The sequence below is a fragment of the Rhinolophus sinicus genome, chromosome 17 (assembly GCF_057876585.1).
Source record: "Rhinolophus sinicus isolate RSI-liver-muscle chromosome 17, RSI-T2T, whole genome shotgun sequence".
In the NCBI taxonomy this organism is placed as follows: Eukaryota; Metazoa; Chordata; class Mammalia; order Chiroptera; family Rhinolophidae; genus Rhinolophus; species Rhinolophus sinicus.
In genome coordinates this window covers 205,802,034-205,823,809 of record NC_142517.1, presented here as the reverse complement: position 1 = coordinate 205,823,809, position 21,776 = coordinate 205,802,034, and the positions used below count along the sequence as shown (strand labels likewise).

The 21,776-nt window shown below is 42.3% G+C and overlaps 3 protein-coding genes across 17 annotated transcripts in view; 1 reads left to right on the top strand and 2 right to left on the bottom strand.

Annotated features, from left to right (window-relative positions):
* LOC148754916 (nuclear autoantigen Sp-100-like) overlaps positions 1-14,674 on the bottom strand; it is a 28,677-nt gene extending 14,003 nt beyond the window's left edge. For 2 of the 3 annotated variants that reach the window (XM_088794340.1, XM_088794341.1), the window contains exons 1-3: positions 14,487-14,674; positions 3,004-3,166; positions 1,715-1,883 (exon numbers count right to left, since the gene is read on the bottom strand). In XM_088794340.1, coding sequence (XP_088650466.1) covers positions 1,715-1,883; positions 3,004-3,166; positions 14,487-14,674 — 520 coding nt within the window. Of the gene's footprint in view, positions 1-1,714; positions 1,884-3,003; positions 3,167-10,578; positions 12,447-14,486 lie in introns of those variants that run through there. The other variant, XM_088794342.1, reaches the window with a different exon arrangement.
* Positions 14,628-16,670, top strand: LOC141567501 (uncharacterized). Its single transcript, XM_074314768.2, has 3 exons — positions 14,628-15,025; positions 15,862-16,120; positions 16,535-16,670. Exons 1-3 carry the CDS (start codon positions 14,628-14,630, stop codon positions 16,550-16,552), a joined length of 675 nt encoding a protein of 224 aa, XP_074170869.2. The 3' UTR covers positions 16,553-16,670.
* Positions 16,671-20,345: 3,675 nt separating this feature from the next.
* Positions 20,346-21,776, bottom strand: part of SP140 (SP140 nuclear body protein) — a 93,055-nt gene continuing 91,624 nt past the window's right edge. For all 13 annotated transcript variants that reach the window (XM_074314680.2, XM_074314682.2, XM_088794332.1 and 10 more), the window contains one exon: positions 20,346-21,544. In XM_074314680.2, the coding sequence (XP_074170781.2) occupies positions 21,350-21,544 (195 nt within the window). In that variant the 3' untranslated portion in view covers positions 20,346-21,349. The remainder of the gene's footprint in view (positions 21,545-21,776) is intronic.

Here is a 21,776-nt window from a genome sequence, read left to right as displayed (position 1 = left end):
CCGCATGTATAAAAGACCAAGTCCAACAGCTTTACAGATGGGGCTGGACAAGAGGAGGGTTGACCTAATTGGGTCACGGAGGGTGAGTGCTTCCCAAAGGGACATCAGAGGACAAACCAGAGGAACTAGACAGATCTCCCAGGGGCCCAGATCCCAGGAACAAAGGAAGGACACTCTCTGATGCTTCAAAAGCAAGCGAGCACATTATGGCACTGGGGGACGTCCAGAGACGCCTGGACCAGGGACCCAGGGAGGCTGCCAGAGAGGGCAGGCAGGCCATTAGCTCAGGACCCCTGCATAATGGTGACCCAGAAAATGTAAGGAGGAAGGAAATAATCCAAAAAGCAGATACCAAAGGATTGGAATCTGGGGGTGAGCCCGGGGAGGAGGAGTCAAGGAATGTGGTGGGCCCACATTGCCCAGGGCTGATAACAGTGGTAACTCCTGAGGCAATAAACCTGTACTTATAAACCTATAAACCTGTAGGATCTCTTTAATGTCCAGTAAATAAACTTGGAATGCCTTAGCTTTAGATGCCAGACCTTCCAAAATCTACCTGAAATTTATCCCTTTTGAATCAAATCCCAAGGTCTACTTCTCAGTCTCTGATTGAGAAAAATCTAATTGTCCTTGTTTTGCAGACACAGTGGACCCTTTCACACTCTATGCGTTTTCCCGTAGCATCTGCCCTCCTCAGTTCACATAATCATTTTTCTTGAGAATTCTCCATCTTTATTTGGAGGTCTTAGTTGATATTAAACTGTGCTGGAATAAAAAGCATCCTAAGCAAGTCAAAACAAAAATTATTATTGGAGGGACATCTTCTTTATTGAGTATCAATTAAAAAGTATAAAATCATGAGTCTCAGGAAAAAGTGGTGAACCAAACCTGTATCTTTGTACAGTGTCAAAAACAATCTTGGGCAGAGCAATTGATTTTTCTGATTATTTGAGTATTTGTTTCATCCCTTGTGGGGAAAGGGCTAATGCAACCACTTCACCTTCTCTAAGGGCAAATTTGACCTGGGGTTAACTTTCTTCCCTATTATTCTGGAAACCTGATGAAGGTGGCCTCTCTGTGGTGTTTCTAGGCCAACACTGGCTCTAGGGTGAAAAGAGACCTGTGACTGGAGGTAGATAACTTGCGTGTGGCCTGCGAGGGACTGTGTGTGAACTCTCAGCCACTTTTGGTCTTCCTTCAGTGTGGTGCCGCTTGTAACTTGGCTGTCCCTCGTGGGGCTCCTGGAACTTATGGCTACAGACTTGTTACATGAGACTTTGACTCCCATGGGCTTGGTGCTGCTAAGCCAGGGGGGATCCTGCCCCCACCGCTAAGCTGTCGCTCAAGGACGGTGGCAGTCAGCTTGGTGGGCTGCTGTGTGGATCGCTGCAAGGGGCCCACAGAGGAGGAGCAACTGATGCTGCCTTACTGGGATGCTGCGTGTCCTGTCATTGGTCCTTCTAAGTAAATGTGATGCCACTGTGGGTCTGGTTGTCCAGTGAGTCTAAATGCCTAGTTAAGCAGCCCTCTGGGTGGGTGTTGTGCCAATAGCCATCGTATCGTAACTTTGAGAGGGCTCAGGATACGTGTGTTTTCTTAACTGCTGTATCCCCACTGCATAGCTACATGTGAGGTACATGGTAGGAGCTCAATATGTATTTGTTGAAAAAGTTGGCTCTGGATATATCAAAAGGTAGGTAATAAACTTAATTACCATTTTGAAAGCCTTTATAAACGTGACTTAAGTCCGGGTATTCCTGCATGTTGACGTCGCTGAACAATACTTCCAGAAGTGGCAGGTCAAATGTCTTCTCCAGTTCACAGAGAACATTGTACACCACTCTCTGTACGGGGACCAGGTTTCTACAAGACTCTTGACAATCCTTAAAAAACATTGAATGAAGAAAATGTAAACACAGACTTTCAAGGTACACAAGAGACCTAGAAAGTGATTCTCTTAATGTATTACGATTTTCCTACATTGGTAACTTTTCATGTAATGTTTAGAATTTCTATGTATCTGTATGGCTACTAAGTGAAATAAGTAAATTTTTCCTCTATAAAAGTACCAATTTGTGAACCTGTTATCTTCATCTTCATTTACATTAGATGCAAGAAGGAGCAATTTTGAAGAATAAAGGTGAGTTAAAAGTTAAATGATGTTGTGGCCCTTGAAGAGCCTGGCCAAATATTTTAGGAATAAACTTAGCAAGTGATGAGCTGCTGTTCTATTGACTAGACAACCCTTGTCCCTTCCTCAAGGCTGATTTGGCCTGGAAGAGCTCAAGGAAACCAGGTGACGATTCTCCCTTTTTGTGAACTTGGCCATTGAGAAAGCATATTCATAGGGGGGAGAAAAAAAAGAATGGCATCTCTGTATCTCCGTCTATGTCTTTTGCTAAAATTAATCTAAATTCCAAGACACCAGAGATATCAAAAGAAAAGAAAAAGAAAAGGAAACTGAAAACTGTTGGAGAAATAATAGCAAACATCTACTTCCAAATTTGTCCTAACAAGACATTAATTCTCTGTGGATTTTAATGTTCTCAGCTCTAAGTGTTTAAACTGCTGTTCATTGAAATGAAATGTTGTGTCAATTATTATTTCATTAAATCAATTCATTACATTTATTCATCCATTCATTAAAAACTACTTTTAATTCCTAGATTATACTATATTGTACACATCCCTATAAGGCATTCTACATCTATGAAGCACACCCACTTCAGATCCAGCCTATTTCCAGTGCAATTCACCCCAACTCCACGGGGCACCATGGAGCACCATTCCTTCAATTAGGAGCAGGACTGTCTCCAGTGATGCTGGCTTCTCCTCTCCCTTTTTACTTTATAGGAACACTTACAACAATACCTGAGAAGGTCCCACTCATAGATCCCCACTCTTCAGTCGGCTAGTTGTGCCGTGACATTTGATTCCAGGATATCAAAGTGTAACTTTGTTTGGGGCCCGTTTACCAAATTATGACACAATAACTTCACTTACTTCATACATTTTATTGGTGATGAGTTCACGGTCACGAAGAATATCAAGGAAAGGAAATGTCTTTTTTATTGCATTTGAAATCTCGATCTTACGTCTTTTGAAGTGATTGAACACAGTCTCATAGAAAAGCCTGTCGTCTATATTCTGGTCTTCTGTAGACATCCTAGGGAGGAAAGATATTATGTGAAAATGGTCATCAAGATTCTGAGATGCTTGTGGAGACTGTAAGATTCTATAGATAAAAGATAGGCTGTGAAGAACCAACATATACAAAATAAGTGGTCCTGAGTAGACTATAATAAATGAGGTTGAAGCAATAAACCAAGAAGATGTAACTGAAGAAAGCATGGAGGATCAGAAAGACTTAAACACAGGACCGAAGAGTTCATTCCAGTCTGTCCTTATCAAAGGTATTATAATGGTATCTTACCATATTTGAAACATTTTTTAAATAAAAAAATTTAAATTCATACAAAATCAAAATAAACAGAGAAATGAAAACCAATGGAATAAAAAAAAAAAATCTAACCTTGAAAATACTTCTTAATTAACAACTAAGAGAAAATAAATCTCAGAAAGATAAAAAACGAGGTGCCTCCTCTCTGACAAGAAGCTGTTAAGGGAGATACCAACTTATATTGTAAAATTACTTCATAAATGATAAGATATGGTTTTAATAACAGTGTAATAAGGTATAAACTGAGATTTTCACAATACCAATTATTTCTCTTGGAACTTCTTCTTTGTGTTACTATAAATGTATGTGGTATTGTTGTATATAATCTTTTTAGCATCTGAATTTCAGAAATGGGTGCTGTTTCCTGTGAAAGTAATTGTAAACTTGAGTCTGTAATTCTAGTTCTTAGTTGGTCATTTTATTGTTCTGATAATAATGTTTTGATCAACATTTTGTATTCCTAAAATTTACAAAGATGTGTAAGCTTTCTTTTGTGTCCTACCAGAGGAGAATTTCCAGTACTCAACATGCACTAATATTCTTAGAGAGATTTGAGAATACATATTGTACCAGGAGGAAAAAATTAAAGGCAACTAAAAGAGAAAGAGATAGCAGTTATATATTTTTAAAATTAAGTTTTGGAAATTAATTAAAATGGTTGTAAAATAAAGTTGAGGAAATTTCCCAGAAAATTAAGTAAACATATCAAATGGGAAAACAAAAAGTAAATTTGAGAAAGAAAAAGGATTCACTTAGGTGGTATAATAGCCACCAAACTGGACTCAAGAAATCTGTGCAAGGAAAAGGCATAGGAGAATATATGCCAAGAGAATTATTTAAGGTGATACCACAAAGTAGAAGAACATGAACTTTTTGAAAGTGCACAATTAGGTACTTAGAAAAATGAATTTTAAACGGATCAAGGCAAGGCACGTCATTTTGAAATGACAACATCTGAAAAACAAAGAGAAGATTTTAAAAGCTTCCAGAAAGAATTTAAAAATTGGTAACTGAAGATGGCAGAGTAGGTAAATGCCGTGCTCATCTCCTCTCATGACCACATCAATTACAATTAAACTACAAAACAACCATCATTGAGAATTGCCTGAAGTCTAGCTGAACTGAAGCCCTACAACTACAGACATACAGAAGAAGCCACTTCTAGACTAGTAGGAGTGGCAAAGATGCAGAACGGGCTGGTCCCACATCCACATGTGACCATTAAAAATTAGGAGGGATATCTCGGCTGTGGAGGTCCTCCCCGGAGGAACAAGGGGTCCCAGCCCCACACCAGACTCCCTAGCCCAGGGTTTTAGTGCTGGGGGGAAAATTCTCCATAACTTCTGGCTGTGAAAAACAGTGGAGATTGTGGCTAAGTGAGCCACATATACTGACTCGCTGATATACTCACTTGCTCTGAGCTCCAGTGCTTGGCAGCAGCTTGAAAGTTGCCAGGGACTTATAGGGAGGAACTGAGTTGTCTAGCTTCAGGGTAAGGGATCAAGAGGTAGCTTTCTACCAGACGGAAGAACTGGCAGAAACTATTGTTTCTTTGTTGAGGTCCCCCACCTCCGTGCATGTAGACAAAAGCAGATGCCACGTCTGAGTCTCCATCAACCTGGCTATCACCTTCTGTCTGCCCTGCCCTAGTAATTCCCTGAGGCCCCACCCTACCCAATTTTGGGGCATACCCAAGTGGGTTCCAGTGTCTTTTCCCTACGACCTGTCCTAGCTTATGCTACATACTTTCATAAAATCTCTCAAAGGTTCACAAAACTCAAAGAAGCAGCATCTGACTTTGGCATGTCCCGTGCCTCTGCATGAGCAGCCCTAAGCCCAGCACTAGCGGCATCTGGCCTTGGTTCACAGATTGGCCTCTTGAAGCACCTCCAAGCTCAGTGTGGGCAGCAGCCCTCTGCAGATTGCTTGTGGCTCATACAAGATAGTCCTGGGCAGGGCACAGGCTGCAGCTAACTTGGCCTGCAGCAGGTTCCCTTCCAGAAGGCCCCAGGGCTGGCACACCTGGGGGCCAGCTTTGGACCAAGCTGGAGCATCACCTGGCTACCTCCAAAAATGACACATCCAAAAGGCAGAATGGGAAGACACCAGAGCCATGCTAAAGTGAGCCCTGCTCTGTAGGGTCATACAGTGAACCAGATCTCCTCCACTGTAGTCAAGGCCAGTCCTCCCAATCAATCAGCCTGAAGATTAACCCCTCCCATTGATGAGCAAACAGCAACCAAATTTCAGCTACAATAGTAGGGCACACAAAACCTACACAAAGGGCATACGTGGAGCACCCAGCTCTGATGACAGGGAGACTGTACCACTGGGTCCCACAGGACACCTGCTACATAAGGCCACTCTACTAAGACCAGGACCTACCTTATACATAGAAATGTATACGAACCAAAATGAGGAGACAAAGAAACGTGTCCCAAATGAAAGAACAAAACAAATTTCCAGTAAAAGAACTAAACAAAATGGAGACAAGCAACCTACCAGATGCAGAGTTCAAAACACTGGTTATAAGGATGCTCAGTGATCTCAGGAAGAACTTAAACAAAGAGGTAGAAAATATAAAAAAAGAGATGGAAAACATAAAAAAGAACCATTAAGAAATAAAGAATACAATAACTGAAATAAAGAATATATTAGAGGGAATCAACAGTAGATTAGATGAAGCAGAGGATTGAATCAGCAATTTAGGAGATAAGGTAGCAGAAAACACCCAATCAGAACAGAAAAAAAAAAAAAAAAAAAGAATGCAAAAAATGAGGCTAGTGTAAGGGGCCTCCGAGACAACCTCAAGCTTACCAAATTCATATCATAGGAGTACCAGAAGGAGAAGACAGGGAACAAGGGATCGAGAATATATCTGAAGAAATAATGACAGAAAACGTCCCTAACCTGGTAAACGAAATAGACATAGAAACCCAGGAAATGCAGATAGTGCCAAACAAAATGAATCCAAACAGGCCCACACCAAGATACATCATAATTAAAATGGCAACAGTTAAAGACAAAAAGAGAATCCTAAGAACGGCAAGAAAAAAAGCAGTTACCTACAAGGAGCTCTCATAACTCTATCAAATGATTTCTTAACAGAAACTTTGCAGGCCAAAAGGGCGGGACAGGAAATATTCAAAGTGTTGAAAAACAAGGCCCTACAACCAAGACTACTCTACCCAGCAAGCCTATCATTTAAAATTGAAGGAGAGATAAAGAGTTTCCCAGACAGGAAAAAGCTAAAGGAATTCATTACCATCAAACCAGTATTACAAGAAATGTTAAAAGGACGTCTTTAAGCAGAAGGAGAAAACAAACAAAGATAAAAAATATGTATAATAAAATGGCAATAACTATGTACCTATCAATAATCACTTTAAATGTAAATGGATTCAGTGCTCCAATCAAAGACATAGGGTAGCTGAGTGGATAAGAAAAAAAACAACCCATGCATGTGCTGTCTACAAGAGACCCACCTCAGGTTGAAAGACACACACAGATTGAAAGTAAAGGGATGGAAAAAGACATTTCATCCAAATGCAAATGAGAAAAAAGCTGGGGTAGCAATACTTAAGACAAAATAAACTATAAAATGAAGACTATAATAAGAGACAAAGAAGGACATTACATAATAATAAAGGGATCAATCCAACAAAAGGACATAACCCTAGTAAACATCTATGCACCCAACATAGGAGCACGTAAATATATAAAACAAATATTGACAGACATACAGGCAGAGATCAACAGTACCACAATCACAATAGGGGACTTCAACATTCCATTGACACCAATGGACAGATCCTCGAGACAGAAAATCAATACAGAAACAGTGGCCTTAAATGACACATTAGACCACATGGATTTAATTGATATTTTTAGACCATTTCACCCCAAAGCAGCAGAATATACATTCTTTTCAAGTGCACATGGAACATTTTCCAAGATAGACCACATGTTAGGCCACAAAACAAGTCTCAATAAATTTAAGAAAATTGAAATCATATTAAGCGTCTTCTCTGACCACAGTGGTATGAAACTGGAAATCAATTACAAGAAAAAAAACAAAAAAAAACCCACAGAAACACATGGAAACTAAATGACATGCTGCTAAATAATGAATGGGTCAACAATGAAATCAGGGGAGAAATCAAAAGATACCTTGAGACAAACAAAAATGAAAACTCAATGACCCAAAATCTATGGGACACAGCAAAAGCAATCCTAAGAGGGAAATCCATAGCAATGCAGGCCTACCTAAAGAAACAAGAAAAATCTCAAATCAACAGTCTGTTTTTTATACATAAAGGAACTGGCAAAAAGAACAGCAAACAGAGCCCAAAGTGAGTACAAGGAAGGAAATAATAAAGATCAGTGCAGAAATAACAAAATAGAGACTTTAAAAAACAATTTAAAAAATCAATGAAACCAAGAGCGGGGTTTTTGAAAAGATAAACAAAATTGACAAACCTTTAATCAGATTCATCAAAAAAAAAAGAGAGCCGGACTGGTGGCTCAGGTGGTTGGAGCGCTGAGCTCCTAACGCTGAGGTCACTGGTTTGATTCCCACATGGGTCAGTGGTCACTGGTTTGATTCCCACATGGGTCAGTGAGCTGTGCCCTCTACAGCTAAGACTGTGAACAACAGCTCTCCCTGGAGCTGGGCTGCCATGAGCAGCTGGAGGTTGGCGTGTCCTGCTGCGTGCTGCTGCGTGCTGCTGTGTGCCGCCATGAGCTGCCCGGCAACCATTGTGAGCTGCCGTGAGCTGCCATGAGCTGCTGTGGGCTACCATGTGCTGCCATGAGCGGCTGGCAGCCAGCATGAGTGACCAGCAGCCATTGTGAGTAGCCTGCAGCCGGGGAGAGCTGCCATGAGTTGCTGTGAGCAGCTGACCAATGACTTGTGACCAACTATCTCAGCGCCCACCCCCCCTCCACCCCCACAAGGCTCATAATACCAGCATGGGCTGGGGAGCTATGACCTATACAACTAGACTGAGAAACAATGGCTTGAACCGGAGTGGGGGAGGGAGGCAGAAGAAAGGGGAGGGGAGAAGAAAAAAAGAGAGGACCCAAATAAATAAAATCAGAAACGAAAGAGAAGAAGTGACAACCAACACTACAGAAAAAAAAAAAAAGTTGAGAAAATACTATGAGCAACTATACACCAACAAATTGGACAATCTGGAAGAAATTGATACATTTCTAGAAGCACACACTCTTCCAAGGATGAATGCAGAAGAAACAGAAAATCGGAACAGACTGATTACTACCAACGAAACTAGATCAGTAATCAACAAGCTCCCAACAAACAGAAGTCCTGGACCAGATGGCTTCAGAGGTGAATTTTATAAAACATTCAAATAAGAATTAACACCTATTCTCCTCAAACTATTCTGAAAACTCCAGGAGGAGGGAAGGCTCCCAAGCTCATGCCATGAGGCTACCATTACCCTGATTTCCAAACCAAAGACATTCCAAAAAACCACCAAAAAACAAAATCTATAGGCCAATATCCCTAATGAACATAGATGCAAAAATCCTCAACAAAATATTAGCGAACAGAATTCAGCAATAAATTTTTAAATATCATACAACATGATCAAGTGGAATTCATTTCTGGTATGCAGGGTTGGTTCAATATCTGCAAATCAATTAACCTGATACACCACGTAAACAAAATGAAAAATGAAAATCATATGGTCATATCAATAGATGCAGAAAAAGCATTTGAAAGAATCCAGCATCCATTTATGATAAAAAAAAACTCTCAACAAAGTTGGAATAGAGGGAACATATCTCAACATAATAAAGGCCATGTATGATAAACCCACAGCTAATATCATACTCATGAGGAAAAGCTAAAAGCATTCCCTTTAAGATCAGTAACAAGACAAGGATGCCCACTTTCACCACTTTTATTCAACATGGTACTGAAAGTTTTAGCCACAGCAATCAGACAAGAAAAAGAAATAAAAAGCTTCCAAATTGGTAAGGAGGAAGTAAAATTGTCATTATTTGCAGATGACATGATACTATATATAGAGAGCCCCACAGATTCCACCAAAAAACTATTAGAACTGATAAATGAATTTAATAAAGTAGCAGGATACAAAATTAATATTCAAAAATTGGTTGCATGTTTATACACCAATAACGAACTATCAGAAAGAGAACTTAAGAAAACAATCCTGTTTACAATTGCATCCAAAAAATAAAATACTTAGGAATAAATTTAACCAAAGAAGTACAAGACCTGTACGCATAAAATTATAAGACACTGAAGAGAGAAATTAAAGCAGATATAAATAAATGGAAACATATACCATGCTTATAGTTAGAATTAATATAGTTAAAATATTAATTCATACTAGCTAAAGCAATCTATAGATTCAACACAATCCCTATCAAAATACCAATGGCATTTTTCACAGAACTAGAGTAAATTATCCTAAAATTTATATGGAACCATAAAAGACCACAAACAGCCACGACAATCCTGAGAAATAAGAACAAAACTGGAGGTATCCTGCTATCTGATATCAAATTATACTTCAAGGCTATAGTAATACAAACAGCATAATATTGTCATAAAAACAGACACATACATCAATGGAAAAAAACAGAGCCCAGAAATAAATCCATGCCTATATGGTAATTTAATCCATGACAAAAGAAGCAAGAATTTACATTGGGGTAAAGACAGTCTGTTTAATAAATGGTGCTGGGAAAACTGGACAGATACATGCTGTAATGACGAGTGGGGAAAAGAAAGGGGAGGGACACACTAGAGTGGGATTAATCAATTTATTTATTTAGCAATATCTAATCAATTTATTTAGCAATATGCAATAGCAAAAGACAAAGGCAATTAATAGAATGTGTTAATGACAAGAAAGTACAGGTGGTTAAGACTAAACTACATACATTGATAACAATGTCATGTCAAAGGAGTATACATAAATATAAGTTTAAGAGACCTCAACATACGTTTACTATTGATCAAAAATCACTTGGCTAAATACACAAACAACATTAATAAGGCATATTCAAAAGCAGTAATAAGCTTCATAGGATAGTAACTCTTACGGTAGATGCCAAAAGCTCACCAAACTGGGGGAGAACAGCACTGGAAAAGTCATAAATCAAAACCTTGCCAGGTCTGTAGCTGAGAGAAACTCAGGCGTCTCCCACACTGGCTGCTTGTTAGTTCCCAGGAATGCTGCTGCTGTTGGCGTTGTTGTTGCCGTTGTTGTTGTTCCTGAGGCTAGAAGTCAAGGCGTCTACTGATGGTAGAAGCTGCAAGCTGCATATAAGTTTTTAAGATGCTAACAATCTGAAGAATGTTGCTGCTGTTGTCGTTGTTGTTGCAGTTGTTGTTGCTGGAAGTTAGGGCACCTTCTGATGCTGGAAGCTGCAAGCTGCCTACAAGCTTCTTAAATGTTAACAGTTTTCAAGAAGGCTATCTGTGGGGAACAACACTGAAAAGGTCGGGAACCAGCCAGACCTCACCAGGTCTGCAGGTGGAAGTGAGGACATCTCTGCGTGTTGTAAGCTGCATGTTGCTGGAAGTTTCCAGAATGTCAAAATGATGAAGAATCACCAATGACAAATAACCAAATGACAAAAATTACACTGCCAACTGAGGTGTGTCTTATATATCCTTTCAAAAATATACCTTAGAGCCAAGTTCTTTGTTCTTGCCTCCCCCTCTAGGAATGGCCAGTTCGGGGAGGGTCCAGCAGTTACTGTGATAAAATTATTGTTTATCTGGCTGAAGGGCTAGTTCATCTGGACAAGTAACATCTACTGTTCCTGCTTGGGACCATCAGCCCAAGGTCTTCCAAAGCCTGGCAGCGTGCCCGTCACATCATCCTGATATAACTTAGCTATTTTTTCACTTCACCTGTCGATGCAGGCAAAGCAGATAGAACAAAGAGGGAATTCTCTCAACCCCTGATCAAGAATTTCTTTAACCCTAAGCTAACCATCACCTCACAGCACAGACAGAAAAGCAACCTCATTTCATGTCTCCCCTGCTCGGAAGAATGAGACCAAAGGGGGAATTTACTCAACCCCTAATCACAGCCCAGAAATCACTTCACATGCAGGAAAACAGATAAAAGCTAACAGACAAAAGCTCACATCAACCAATGAAGGCAAATTTTCCTCAACATCTACCATACACATGCAAAAATGAAACTGGACAAACTTCTTCTGCCATGTACATGAATAAACTCAAAATGAATTAAAGACTTAAATGAAAGACCATAAAACTCCTATAAGAAAATATAACAAGTAAACTCACAGATATTACCCTTAATATTTTTATTGATATATCTCCTTGGACATGAGAAAGAAAAGAAAAAATAAATAAACGGGACTACATGAAACTAAAAAGTTTTTTCACAGCAAAGGAAACCATCGACAAAACAAAAGACATCCTACTGAATGGGAGAAGATATTTGCCAATGATAAAAGGATAATATACAAAATTTATTTTAAAAAAGCACACACAAAAAAACAAAAAAAGTCATACAACTCAACACCAGAAACAAACAATCCAATTAAAAAATGGGCAAAGGACATGAATAGACATGTCTCCAAAGAGGACATACAAATGGCCAACAGACATATGAAAAGATGCTCAGTGTCACTAATCGTCAGAGAAATGCAAGTAAAAACCACAATGACATACCACCTCACACCTGTCAGAATGGTTATCATCAATAAATTAACAAACAAGTGCTGGCAAGGATGTGGAGAAAAGGGAACCCTCATGCACTATTGGTGGGATTGCAAATTAGTGCAGCCACTATGGAAAACAGTATGGAGTTTCCTAAAAAAAAATAAAAATAAACCTACCTTATGACCCAGGAATTCCACTCCTGGATATTTACCCAAAGAAATCCAAAACATTAATTAAAAAATATATATGTACCCATATGTTTACTGCAGCATTATTCACAATAGCCAAGATATGGAAACAACCAAAATGTCCCTCAATAGATGGTTGGATAAAGAAATTGTGGTACATTTATACAATGGAGTATTACTCTGCCATAAAAAAGAATGAAATCTTACCATTTGCAACAATATGGATGGACCTAGAGGATATTCTGCTAAGTGAAATAAGTCAGACTGAGAAAGACAAATACCATATGATCTCACTTATAGGTGGAAGGAAAGAAGAGAATAAACAAGCAAACAAAACAGAAATAGACTCACAGATAAAGAAAAAATACTGATGGTTGCTAGATGGGAGGATGCTGGGGCATGGGTGAGACGTGAAGGGTTTAGGAAGTACCAATTGGTCATCATAAAATAGTCACGGGGATGTGAAATATATTGTGGGGAATATAATCAATAATGTTGTAAAGACTATGTAAGGTGTCTGATGGGTACTGGACTTATGGGAGATCACTTCGTAGATTATATAAATGCCTAACCACTGTGCTGTACACCTAAAACTGATGTAAAATAATATTGAATGTCAATTATAAATATATATGTATATATATATATGCGTGTGTGTGTATATATATATGTGCATATATATATGTATATATTCACAGATCTAAAGTACAGCATAGGGAAATAGTCAGTGGTATGGAAATAGCTATGTACGATGTCAGACGGGTAGCAGAGTTGGTGGGGTTATCACTTTGTCTAATCATTATGTTTTGTAGACCTGAAACAAATAAAATTAAATTACATAATAATTTTAAAAAACACCAAGAAGACAAATTATGTATTTAGGAAAATAAGTTATATGTGGAAACACACAGAAAAAGATATTGAGTGTATGCCCACCACACTCAACAGGACCAGGACTGGAAGCCTCAGAGGGGTGGGTGATGAATGGGACTTTTGTCTTCCATGTCATTTGAAATTTTATGACCAAGAGTGTATAATATATTTCTTACATATTAAAAAAAAATCAGAAAGTTAAATATATTAAGTAATGTTATTTCAGAACCCATTACTAGAGAAAAAGATAAGATTTTTAGCATTTTCCTTGTAAAAGCCTGTCTGTAAGTCAGGTATGAGACCACACCAACCAGTGTTTGAAAATGACTCACGTGGTTTCCCTCAATTTTATATTTTTTAAACTACTTTCTTTGAAATGACCTAGAGAAGGCCTGAAGAAAACGCAAGGGTTCGAAGGTCATTAAAAATCACAAATCACTCTGCTTTCTCTGTATGACTTATTTTGCTTAGCATCATAATCTCAACATCCATCCATGTTGTCACAAATGGTCCTATTTCATCTTTTCTTACCGCTGAATAGTATTCCATAGTGTATATATACCACAACTTCTTAATCCATTCATCTATCGAAGGACATTTTAGTTGTTTCCATGTCTTGGCCACCGTAAATAAAGCTGCAATGAACATTGGAGCACACGTGTCTTTATGTATAAATGTTTTCAGATTTTTTGGGTAGATACCCAGGAGAGGGATTGCTGGGTCATATGGTATTTCTAGTCTTAATTTTTTGAGGAACCTACACACTGCCTTCCATAGGGGCTGAGGGTAAAGGCGGTGGGAGGTGGTAGATGAGGGTAAAGGGGATCAAATATATGGTGATGGAAGGAGAGCTGACTCTGGGTGGTGAATACACAATGTGATTTATAGATTATGTAATACAGAATTGTACACCTGAAATCTATGTAACTTTACTAACAATTGTCACCCCAATAAACTTTAATTGAAAAAAAAAAAAGAAAATAACAAATCACTCCCTCAAAGCATCACAAAGGACCTGCCAGCTCAGCAGCAGCGGTTGCAAAACAAGAACCATGTCGGGGTGGCTGTGGCAAGCTTCTCGTACACGAGCAGCTGTCCTGCTACAGTTTCAAAATCAATTTCCTCATTACATTTTCCTAAATTTCATTACACTGCTTGTGATTATTCTTGTAAAGCAGGCCTAAGGTTAAGGTTTACACAAGTGTCTAATGACAGCCCCTAAAACAGACACATGGTCAGAGAGAAAGGAAGGGACATAGAAACTGACCTGGTGCTGAGGTCCCTGTCCCCACTGGCCATCTTCCTGCCCTGGGCCCTGCCTGCGTTTCCTCTGCCTGGGTCCTGTGTGGTTGCCCAGCCCTGAGCCTGAAATCTGTGAACCCACTCCCCCAGAGAGGGCTCCACCCAAATGGGGAAAATAAAAGCGAAAGTAACTTTCCGTGGGCTGTCAGACATGTCTCCCTCCTCCTGCAGCCCCTGGGTGGTTCCCAGCCATCATGAGATGTGGCAGCTGGAAAGGAGAACGAGGAGTGACAGTCAGAGCCTGGAAGCCAGAGGAGGACCCCAGAGGAGGAGCAGGGCCAGCTCCCAGGAGCCCCCTTGTTTGTGCAGACACCACAAACAGGGAAGCAGCCTGGGCTACTGGGCTTGGAAACCTGGGAAGCAGGAGAGGCAGCGAGTGAGGAGGGACACGTGGTGGAGGACACACCAAGGGGACCAGCGTCCTAAGCTTCACCAGGAGCAGCCTCGTTCAGACCTCAGCAGTGGGGCAGAGTCTCCAACCTGGGAGACCCTGCGGGGACAGAGGTTTGTCCCTGAGATGAGGCAGTAGAGTCCCAGACCTGAGCATTTAATGACAGCAGCAACGCTGGCCACTGCGTCAGAGGATGGAAACCCTCAGCACCTCTGTGGATGCAGAAATGGAGAGGGAGCGGGCACCTGGGACCTCAGTGGGAAACTCAGGTCCTCACAATGTCCCTTTCTAGGAGCTAGCCCGCTAATCACTGGTCCCCCTGTTTCCTCCCTTCTTTCTGGGGAGGCTCTCAGATTGGGGGTACAATGGGAGGGTGAGTCTGCTCCTTGTGGGCGTCCTGGGCTCGTCCTGCCTGCAGAGGCCAGGGCTCTGTGCTCCTCCAAGCTCAAGTGCACAGGGACAGCGGCCTGGGGTGGGGGTGTGGGGAGGTGTGGTGGGTGGAACAGCCTGAGGCCTTGTGGTGAAGCCCTGTTCTGGGGTTCAGATGTAGGGATCCTTTCTGACCACACCTGTAAGCCTTATCCCCGATCTAGCTTTAGCAGGAATAAAGCAGGTATTTTGATCCCCATCTGTCTTAAATCTATCTGCCTGTCTCAGTTTGGAACTCAGGTTGGAAGACTTGGGGAGGGTTTCTATACATAATTTGGGGTCCTGCTCTATGACTTTCTTTTTTCTGGGATTTCTCCCTTGCTCTCCAGAAAATCTAGTTGCCCTGGCTTCTCGTCTGTCTGTGCTGACCAGGAAGAAAATGGACTTTCTACCAAAGTTTGGGCCACCCCATGCAAGCCTGTGTCGGCTCTCATAGCCAGGTGATAACAAGAAACGTCATGCTAGCTGCTTCTGAGTTTCAATTTCCCTCCAAAGTTCCCTGCCTTTGTTTCCTTTCCAGACGCGTCTGGCAGCTGATCTCTGAATATTGTCCTCACAGGGACGTCTCCACCCAGTGTACTCAGAGCTGGAGAACCCCTTGTCCCCTCTTCCCAGACAGAAGGCGCTTCTCTCCAGCACAGCAGAGCAGGGTGTGTGCTGATGTCCAGAAGAGTCGCACTGGGAGGTTCCGGCTGAGGGGTCATTACCAGGAGTCCCAGGACCTCAGGGAGCTCCAGGCTCTCCCGCAGCTCCCAGGGACACAGGCGCACTCCCGCCAGGTAAGACCAGAGCTGGGCTCTCCAGCATCACAGCAAACAGCCAGCATCTGTGTCCAGGTAAATGGGACTAGCAGAGTGACAGGCTTAGTGGCCTTCCTTGCCCTGGGCTGTCTAGCGAGGTGGGGTGGACATCCTCCCTTCTAGCATGATGACCAACTCAGCCTTCATCTCCACAGAACAGAGCAGAGGGAACACAACCAACCTGCTCCATTAAGGAAACCCCCCGACTCTGAGGGCCCTCTGACCGGCCTAGGACTGCCCTATTCTCCTTACTAGACAGCAGGGCCCCCCTCTGGGCGTCGGCTGGGTAGGTGTCATCTGCCAGTCATGTTTTCCCTAGCCATCTAGCCGCCTTCCCCCTTCCGTAATAGCACCCAGTTCTTTCAGTGGATGACTTCTCGCCTTTCTGTACAGGAATGGAGGGAGTGTTGATCAACACGCTGGCCCTTGAGCAAGCCAGGCCCACAGGACTTCTTTGGGGCATGGGACTGTGAGTGACCTTCATTAAGAAGTTAAAAACAATAGTTGGAAAACATTCGTTTGCAGCAGTCCTTAACAAGATGGCTGAGTTGCTCCGGAATTGAGGTGGCGCTCAATTCCTACTGACTCTGGGTTGCTACCGGCTCAGTGCCCAGCCTTCCTGCCCTTTCTGTGAGCCACTGTGCATCTCCTCCATGAAGTTCCTTGTTGTCTAACCTAGATAAAGGTGGTGTCACTGGCAAAGAGCCCTAACTGATACAAGGATGTTTGTGTGTACATTTTCTCAGTACTTTCAGGGTCGAGCACTTTCTAAGTGCATAAAAAATATTAACTCATTAATCCTCACAATGATCCAGTGAGCTATGCACTGCTAGCACCTCCATTTTACAGATGACACTAGTGCATGGGGAGGGTAAGTGTGTTCCCCAAGGACACACAGCAGGCACATGAAGGAGCTGGATCTCCACCCACATGGGCCCACTGCAGAGCCTGTGCTCCTATGCATTAGGTTTTGCTGCCTCATAGTACAAACTAGTATCGTTTACAACATCAAGAATTATCAATACAGCCAACTGCAGTCCAGGTTTGATGAAAAATAAAAGCTATGCTACAAATGATATAGCACTATCTTTATATTGACATGTAACAATGCCCATCATGTACTATTAAATGGATAACATTGATGAGGCTCACATTTCATTAATAACATGGTAAACGACAACCCCTGCCCCCAACCCTCAACACACACGTTACAAAACCTAGAATCACTGTCATCAAATTGTCAACCATGGTTATTCTTTTTACTGGTGAGGCCGGCCACGCATTGTGCTTCTTAGTGGTAGGATATGCAAAATACAATAACTTGTAGCTCGGAGGGGATATCCTGATACGCTCCAGAACATTGAAGCCCTAATAACTTACCTACATGGCATGTCTCTGAATCTTTGTAGGGTTTACCTCTCGCCATTCGCAGTGCTTAAGACGTGACAATCAGGACACTCAACACTTGCTGCTCATCAGGTCCAACTAATCATTGTGACAGTTAATTTCATGTGTTATCTTGACTGGGCCATGGGGTGCACAGACTAAACATTCCTTTGGGGTGTGTCTTTGAGGATGTTTCTGGATGAGATTAGTATTTGAATCGGTGGACTCAGCAAAGCAGATGGCACGCCCCAAAGTGGGTAGGCACCATCCAATCCGTAAGTCTGAATAGAACAAAAAGTGGAGGAAGGGAAATGCATTCTCTTCCTGCCGGACTAGTTGAGGTGGGACGTAGGTGTCCTCCTGCTCTTGGGCTGCTCTTGGGCCTTCAGACTTGGACTAGAGTCATACCTCAACTTTACTGGGTCTCCTGCTTGCAGACGGCATATTTGGGATTTCTCAGCCTCCATAATCACACAAGCTAATTCCACATAATAAATTCATATATATACTCGTATATGAATATGAACTGCTTCTCATCCTATTTTCCACATCCTACTGGATATTTTTAAAGTACATTTTCCATGTTAATAGTTACATAGCACATACCGTGGGCCATGCTAATCTGCTCTAATAAAGATACCATACCTAGCACCACAGCTTCCATTGGGATCACTATTGGTTAAGGTTCTGGAAGGCATCGGGTAATCATGAACGACCTAACTTTTGCAGAGGCTAGGCTGCTGGATCAAAGAGATGTAATGGGGAAAATAACTGCTGCATCTTGAAAGTCTTTGCAGGTGGCACTAATCTGCCATTCTTCGGGAATATGATATTGTTTTCGATTTCCTATTTTCACCATGGGAAACTTTAGTTTCAGGGCCCTGCACTGGGCTTTTCTTAAGACAGTCATGGTTATTCCATAGAGTACTCATATATCATAGGTTAAAGAACCAGCTCAGCCAACTGCTGTGAGTGTCCTGATTATACCTTCAGGACCTGGGGAAATGACTATTGGGTGGCTCTGTGGATTGAATGTACTCACTGAGAGGTGGACATTACCAGACCTCCATATACTCTGCTCTACCAGGGACCAGGATGGTGCTTTGGATTCTCAGAGTAGCATCAAATCAGATGCTGTATTCAACCACCTTTGAAAGACCTGTGTTTTTCTTTCTTCGAAATATGATTACTTAAATTAATGGCCACTGGTCCTTTTAGTGAAGAGCTCAGGAAATCTCTACATGTATACTTGCAGAGTCCTGTCTTATGAGACCTGCGCTCATTTTCACCAGCAGGTTCAGGGTCCAAGAATTGGCTCAGGTCTGGAAACTGGGCATTGGAGAAGCTGAAATCAGACCTCTGATCACGTATTTTTAATATCTTCTGACGATACTATGCAGCAATGTCCTTGTTGGCTGCCCGTCTGTCTTCCTATAAGAAAACCATGTCCTCTCAGCTCTCTGCATACACCTCTATGGACCAGGCCCCTGGCTGTCATTCTAACCTTGCTGTCCATTGCAGAAATGACTTCATCTTGCTCTGACAGTTAAGGCTGAACCCGCTTGTGTTATTCTGGAATCCTCTCATCTCGTTTGCTACTAGGATCCAGTTCTATAAAACATTCCTACATTATTCCAAACCACAGAGCACAGCCCCTACGGAGAACCTCAAGGATGCCGGTGCCCCCTCAGCAGTGTGCTTCTTCTCACCTTGCTTAGTTAGTGTCTGTGAGGCTTCCTGAGGACACAGTCATCTGAGGATGGGTTTTCCAACTGTAGAGAGTAGAGCCATGCCATCTTCCTGAGGCCTTTGGATCCCCTTTGTCCATAGTCTGCCCTGGCAGGTCTCTACTTCTACTCCAGCTAGTGTGTACCATGGCTTATAGCAAACATCTAAGAGCCACCCAGGAGCATATGAGAATCATCACCTTGGCCCTTGCCAGGCTAATTAAACTCTGTGGCACAGAAGAGTGCTCTTGGATTGAGAATTCTCCCTATCCTGTTTCATATTCCGCCATTCATAGTCCAAGATCTACTCCCAGACACAATCTCCTGGCACCAGCTGGTACATGGTGGCCAGTCCTGCAGCTCCCGTGGACGAGAAACCCTCTCTTCACCCAGCAGCCCCACCCAGGACTTGCCCATTGTGTCATGCTGAGAAGACTCTCCATAGTCTTCATTCAAGAAAAATGGAGGGGAGGGAAAGGGCTCGGCTTTCTAAGAAGGTGCGGGGGATACTTCTTGCAGGCCTAGGAGGTCAGGGGGACCTGGAGTTCAGAGTTCTCATGTGCATCTACCCAGAAAGCCCCATTCTGAGTTTCAAGGCTTCATTCCTCCTTTATCAGGGCCTTGACTTTGGAATAAGAGGCCCCTGAGCTTAGAATTCAGTTTTCTCTGAAGTTCTACCTTTCTTAAAATTAGGGCCTGTGACAGGCCTACCTTATTGTCTGCCTTCCAGCTGCGGCTATGAGAGTCCCTTTGCTTTAGGTGGTGACTAATAGATTTAAGCCTGTCACTTACGACTTCCAACATATCAGTGACACTAAGAATAGCCACCCAAATCCATAGTTCTCACAGTTATTTTCACCTTTTGTAAATGCCCATATATTTTACCAGCTAGTGTACCTCTTTCCCTCTGTCTCATCCAGTTTCCTTCAGGTAGGAGTTTGGGTGATGACACTGCTAAGCACCTTTGGGATATTAATATTCCACCTGTCACCAATTGGCTGGACATTGATCCAACTCCAGAACACCATTCTTTGGGCTGGCTTGCTAGGACAGTTACCTTAATTCGGGTTCCCAAGAAGCAGAGCCTGAGATGAAGTCTCTTAAGTAAGTGATTTATTATGATTATCTCAGCAAGTGAGGGTTGAAGGAAGCAGGATAGCACGGTGGGAAAGCTAAGCAAGGATATGGTCAAGGTGGAGACTAGCTCCAGTCTGATCCCAGTGGAGAGAGAGCCCAGGAGTGTCCCGTCCAACGCAACATGGGCAGTGAGAGAACGAGAAGGGGCTGCGAAGGGTTAAGAAAGAAACAGAAATCAAGAAAGTTTTGAAACAGGGGCCAAGGGTCTCACAGCCTCAAAGGACTGAGAGCCCTGAATCAGGCCACTTTGTGGCTTTTATTGATGTACATACAAGGAAGTAGCACTGCTTTTTCTAGGGTCTGTGAGTCTCATACACCAAACCAGAAAACTGTTCCAACCAATCACCCTTGCCTGTCGAAAGTCCCATGATGTATAAATGATTATTGTTTGTACCTCCCCAGGGGACAAAGCCTTTATGTTGAAAACTTACTGAGACGGAGAACTGATGTTATCATATCCAGATGCACTTCCAGCAGGTTGTCGGAAGGAATGCAGCCAGAGGCAGAAGTTCTCCTTAGACGGGGGAAGGTGGGGGTCCATGCCCACCTCTATCAACCCCGTGAATTCTCCTAGTGGTCCCCACACAACTGTGCCTGTCTTAGGTTGTTCCCCTTTCTTGAGGAATCTTACCCGTCCTTGGCTAGCCAGCCATCCTTGGGGCCAGACAAGGAGATGGCATGAAGGTGAAGCAATGTCCCTGAAAGGAACAGTCTCACAGACTCTTCTTTCTTTTTAGGGGTAGGCACGAGGGGACAGATGGGCAGGAGCTGCATGACAACAGGGAGTATGAATCACATCACTCATTGGTCCCACCCTGGGGCCTGGGGCTATACCCCAGGTCAAGGAGTACCTCCAGGTGAAGGAGGCTCATTTTGGTGCAGTGCAATACTCTGGGGAGGGGTGGCATTGGCAGCCAAACCTCATAGTGGCTGCAGTGGCTCCCTGGTGGCATAGTGGTTAGGATTCGGCGCTTTCGCTCTCATAGCAGCTGAGGGAGGAGAAGTCCGCCCCAAAAAGGGAACTGTCCAGGGTTCCAACAGCATCCACTACATCTGAATTGTTCTCATTTGTATCCTGAATAGCAAACACTTCCTTGAAATTCTCCTCAAATTCTTTCTCCAGTCTAATTCCCATTAGGCCAAAGTTATTATACTGAAAAAAAGAAAAAATGACGAAAGTAATGACATTCATTATCAGTGTTTAGATACACTGAAATCATGAATGACTACCTTAAACACCTAAGTTACATTAACCAGGTTAACATTAAAAACTCATGCAGCTAAGAGTAACTGCAGTTTTCAAGGTGCAGTTACTTATTAACTAGATGGAAATATGAAATCATTACTATACGTGGGGATTCTTACTCACTGGTTTGGGGTTGTTT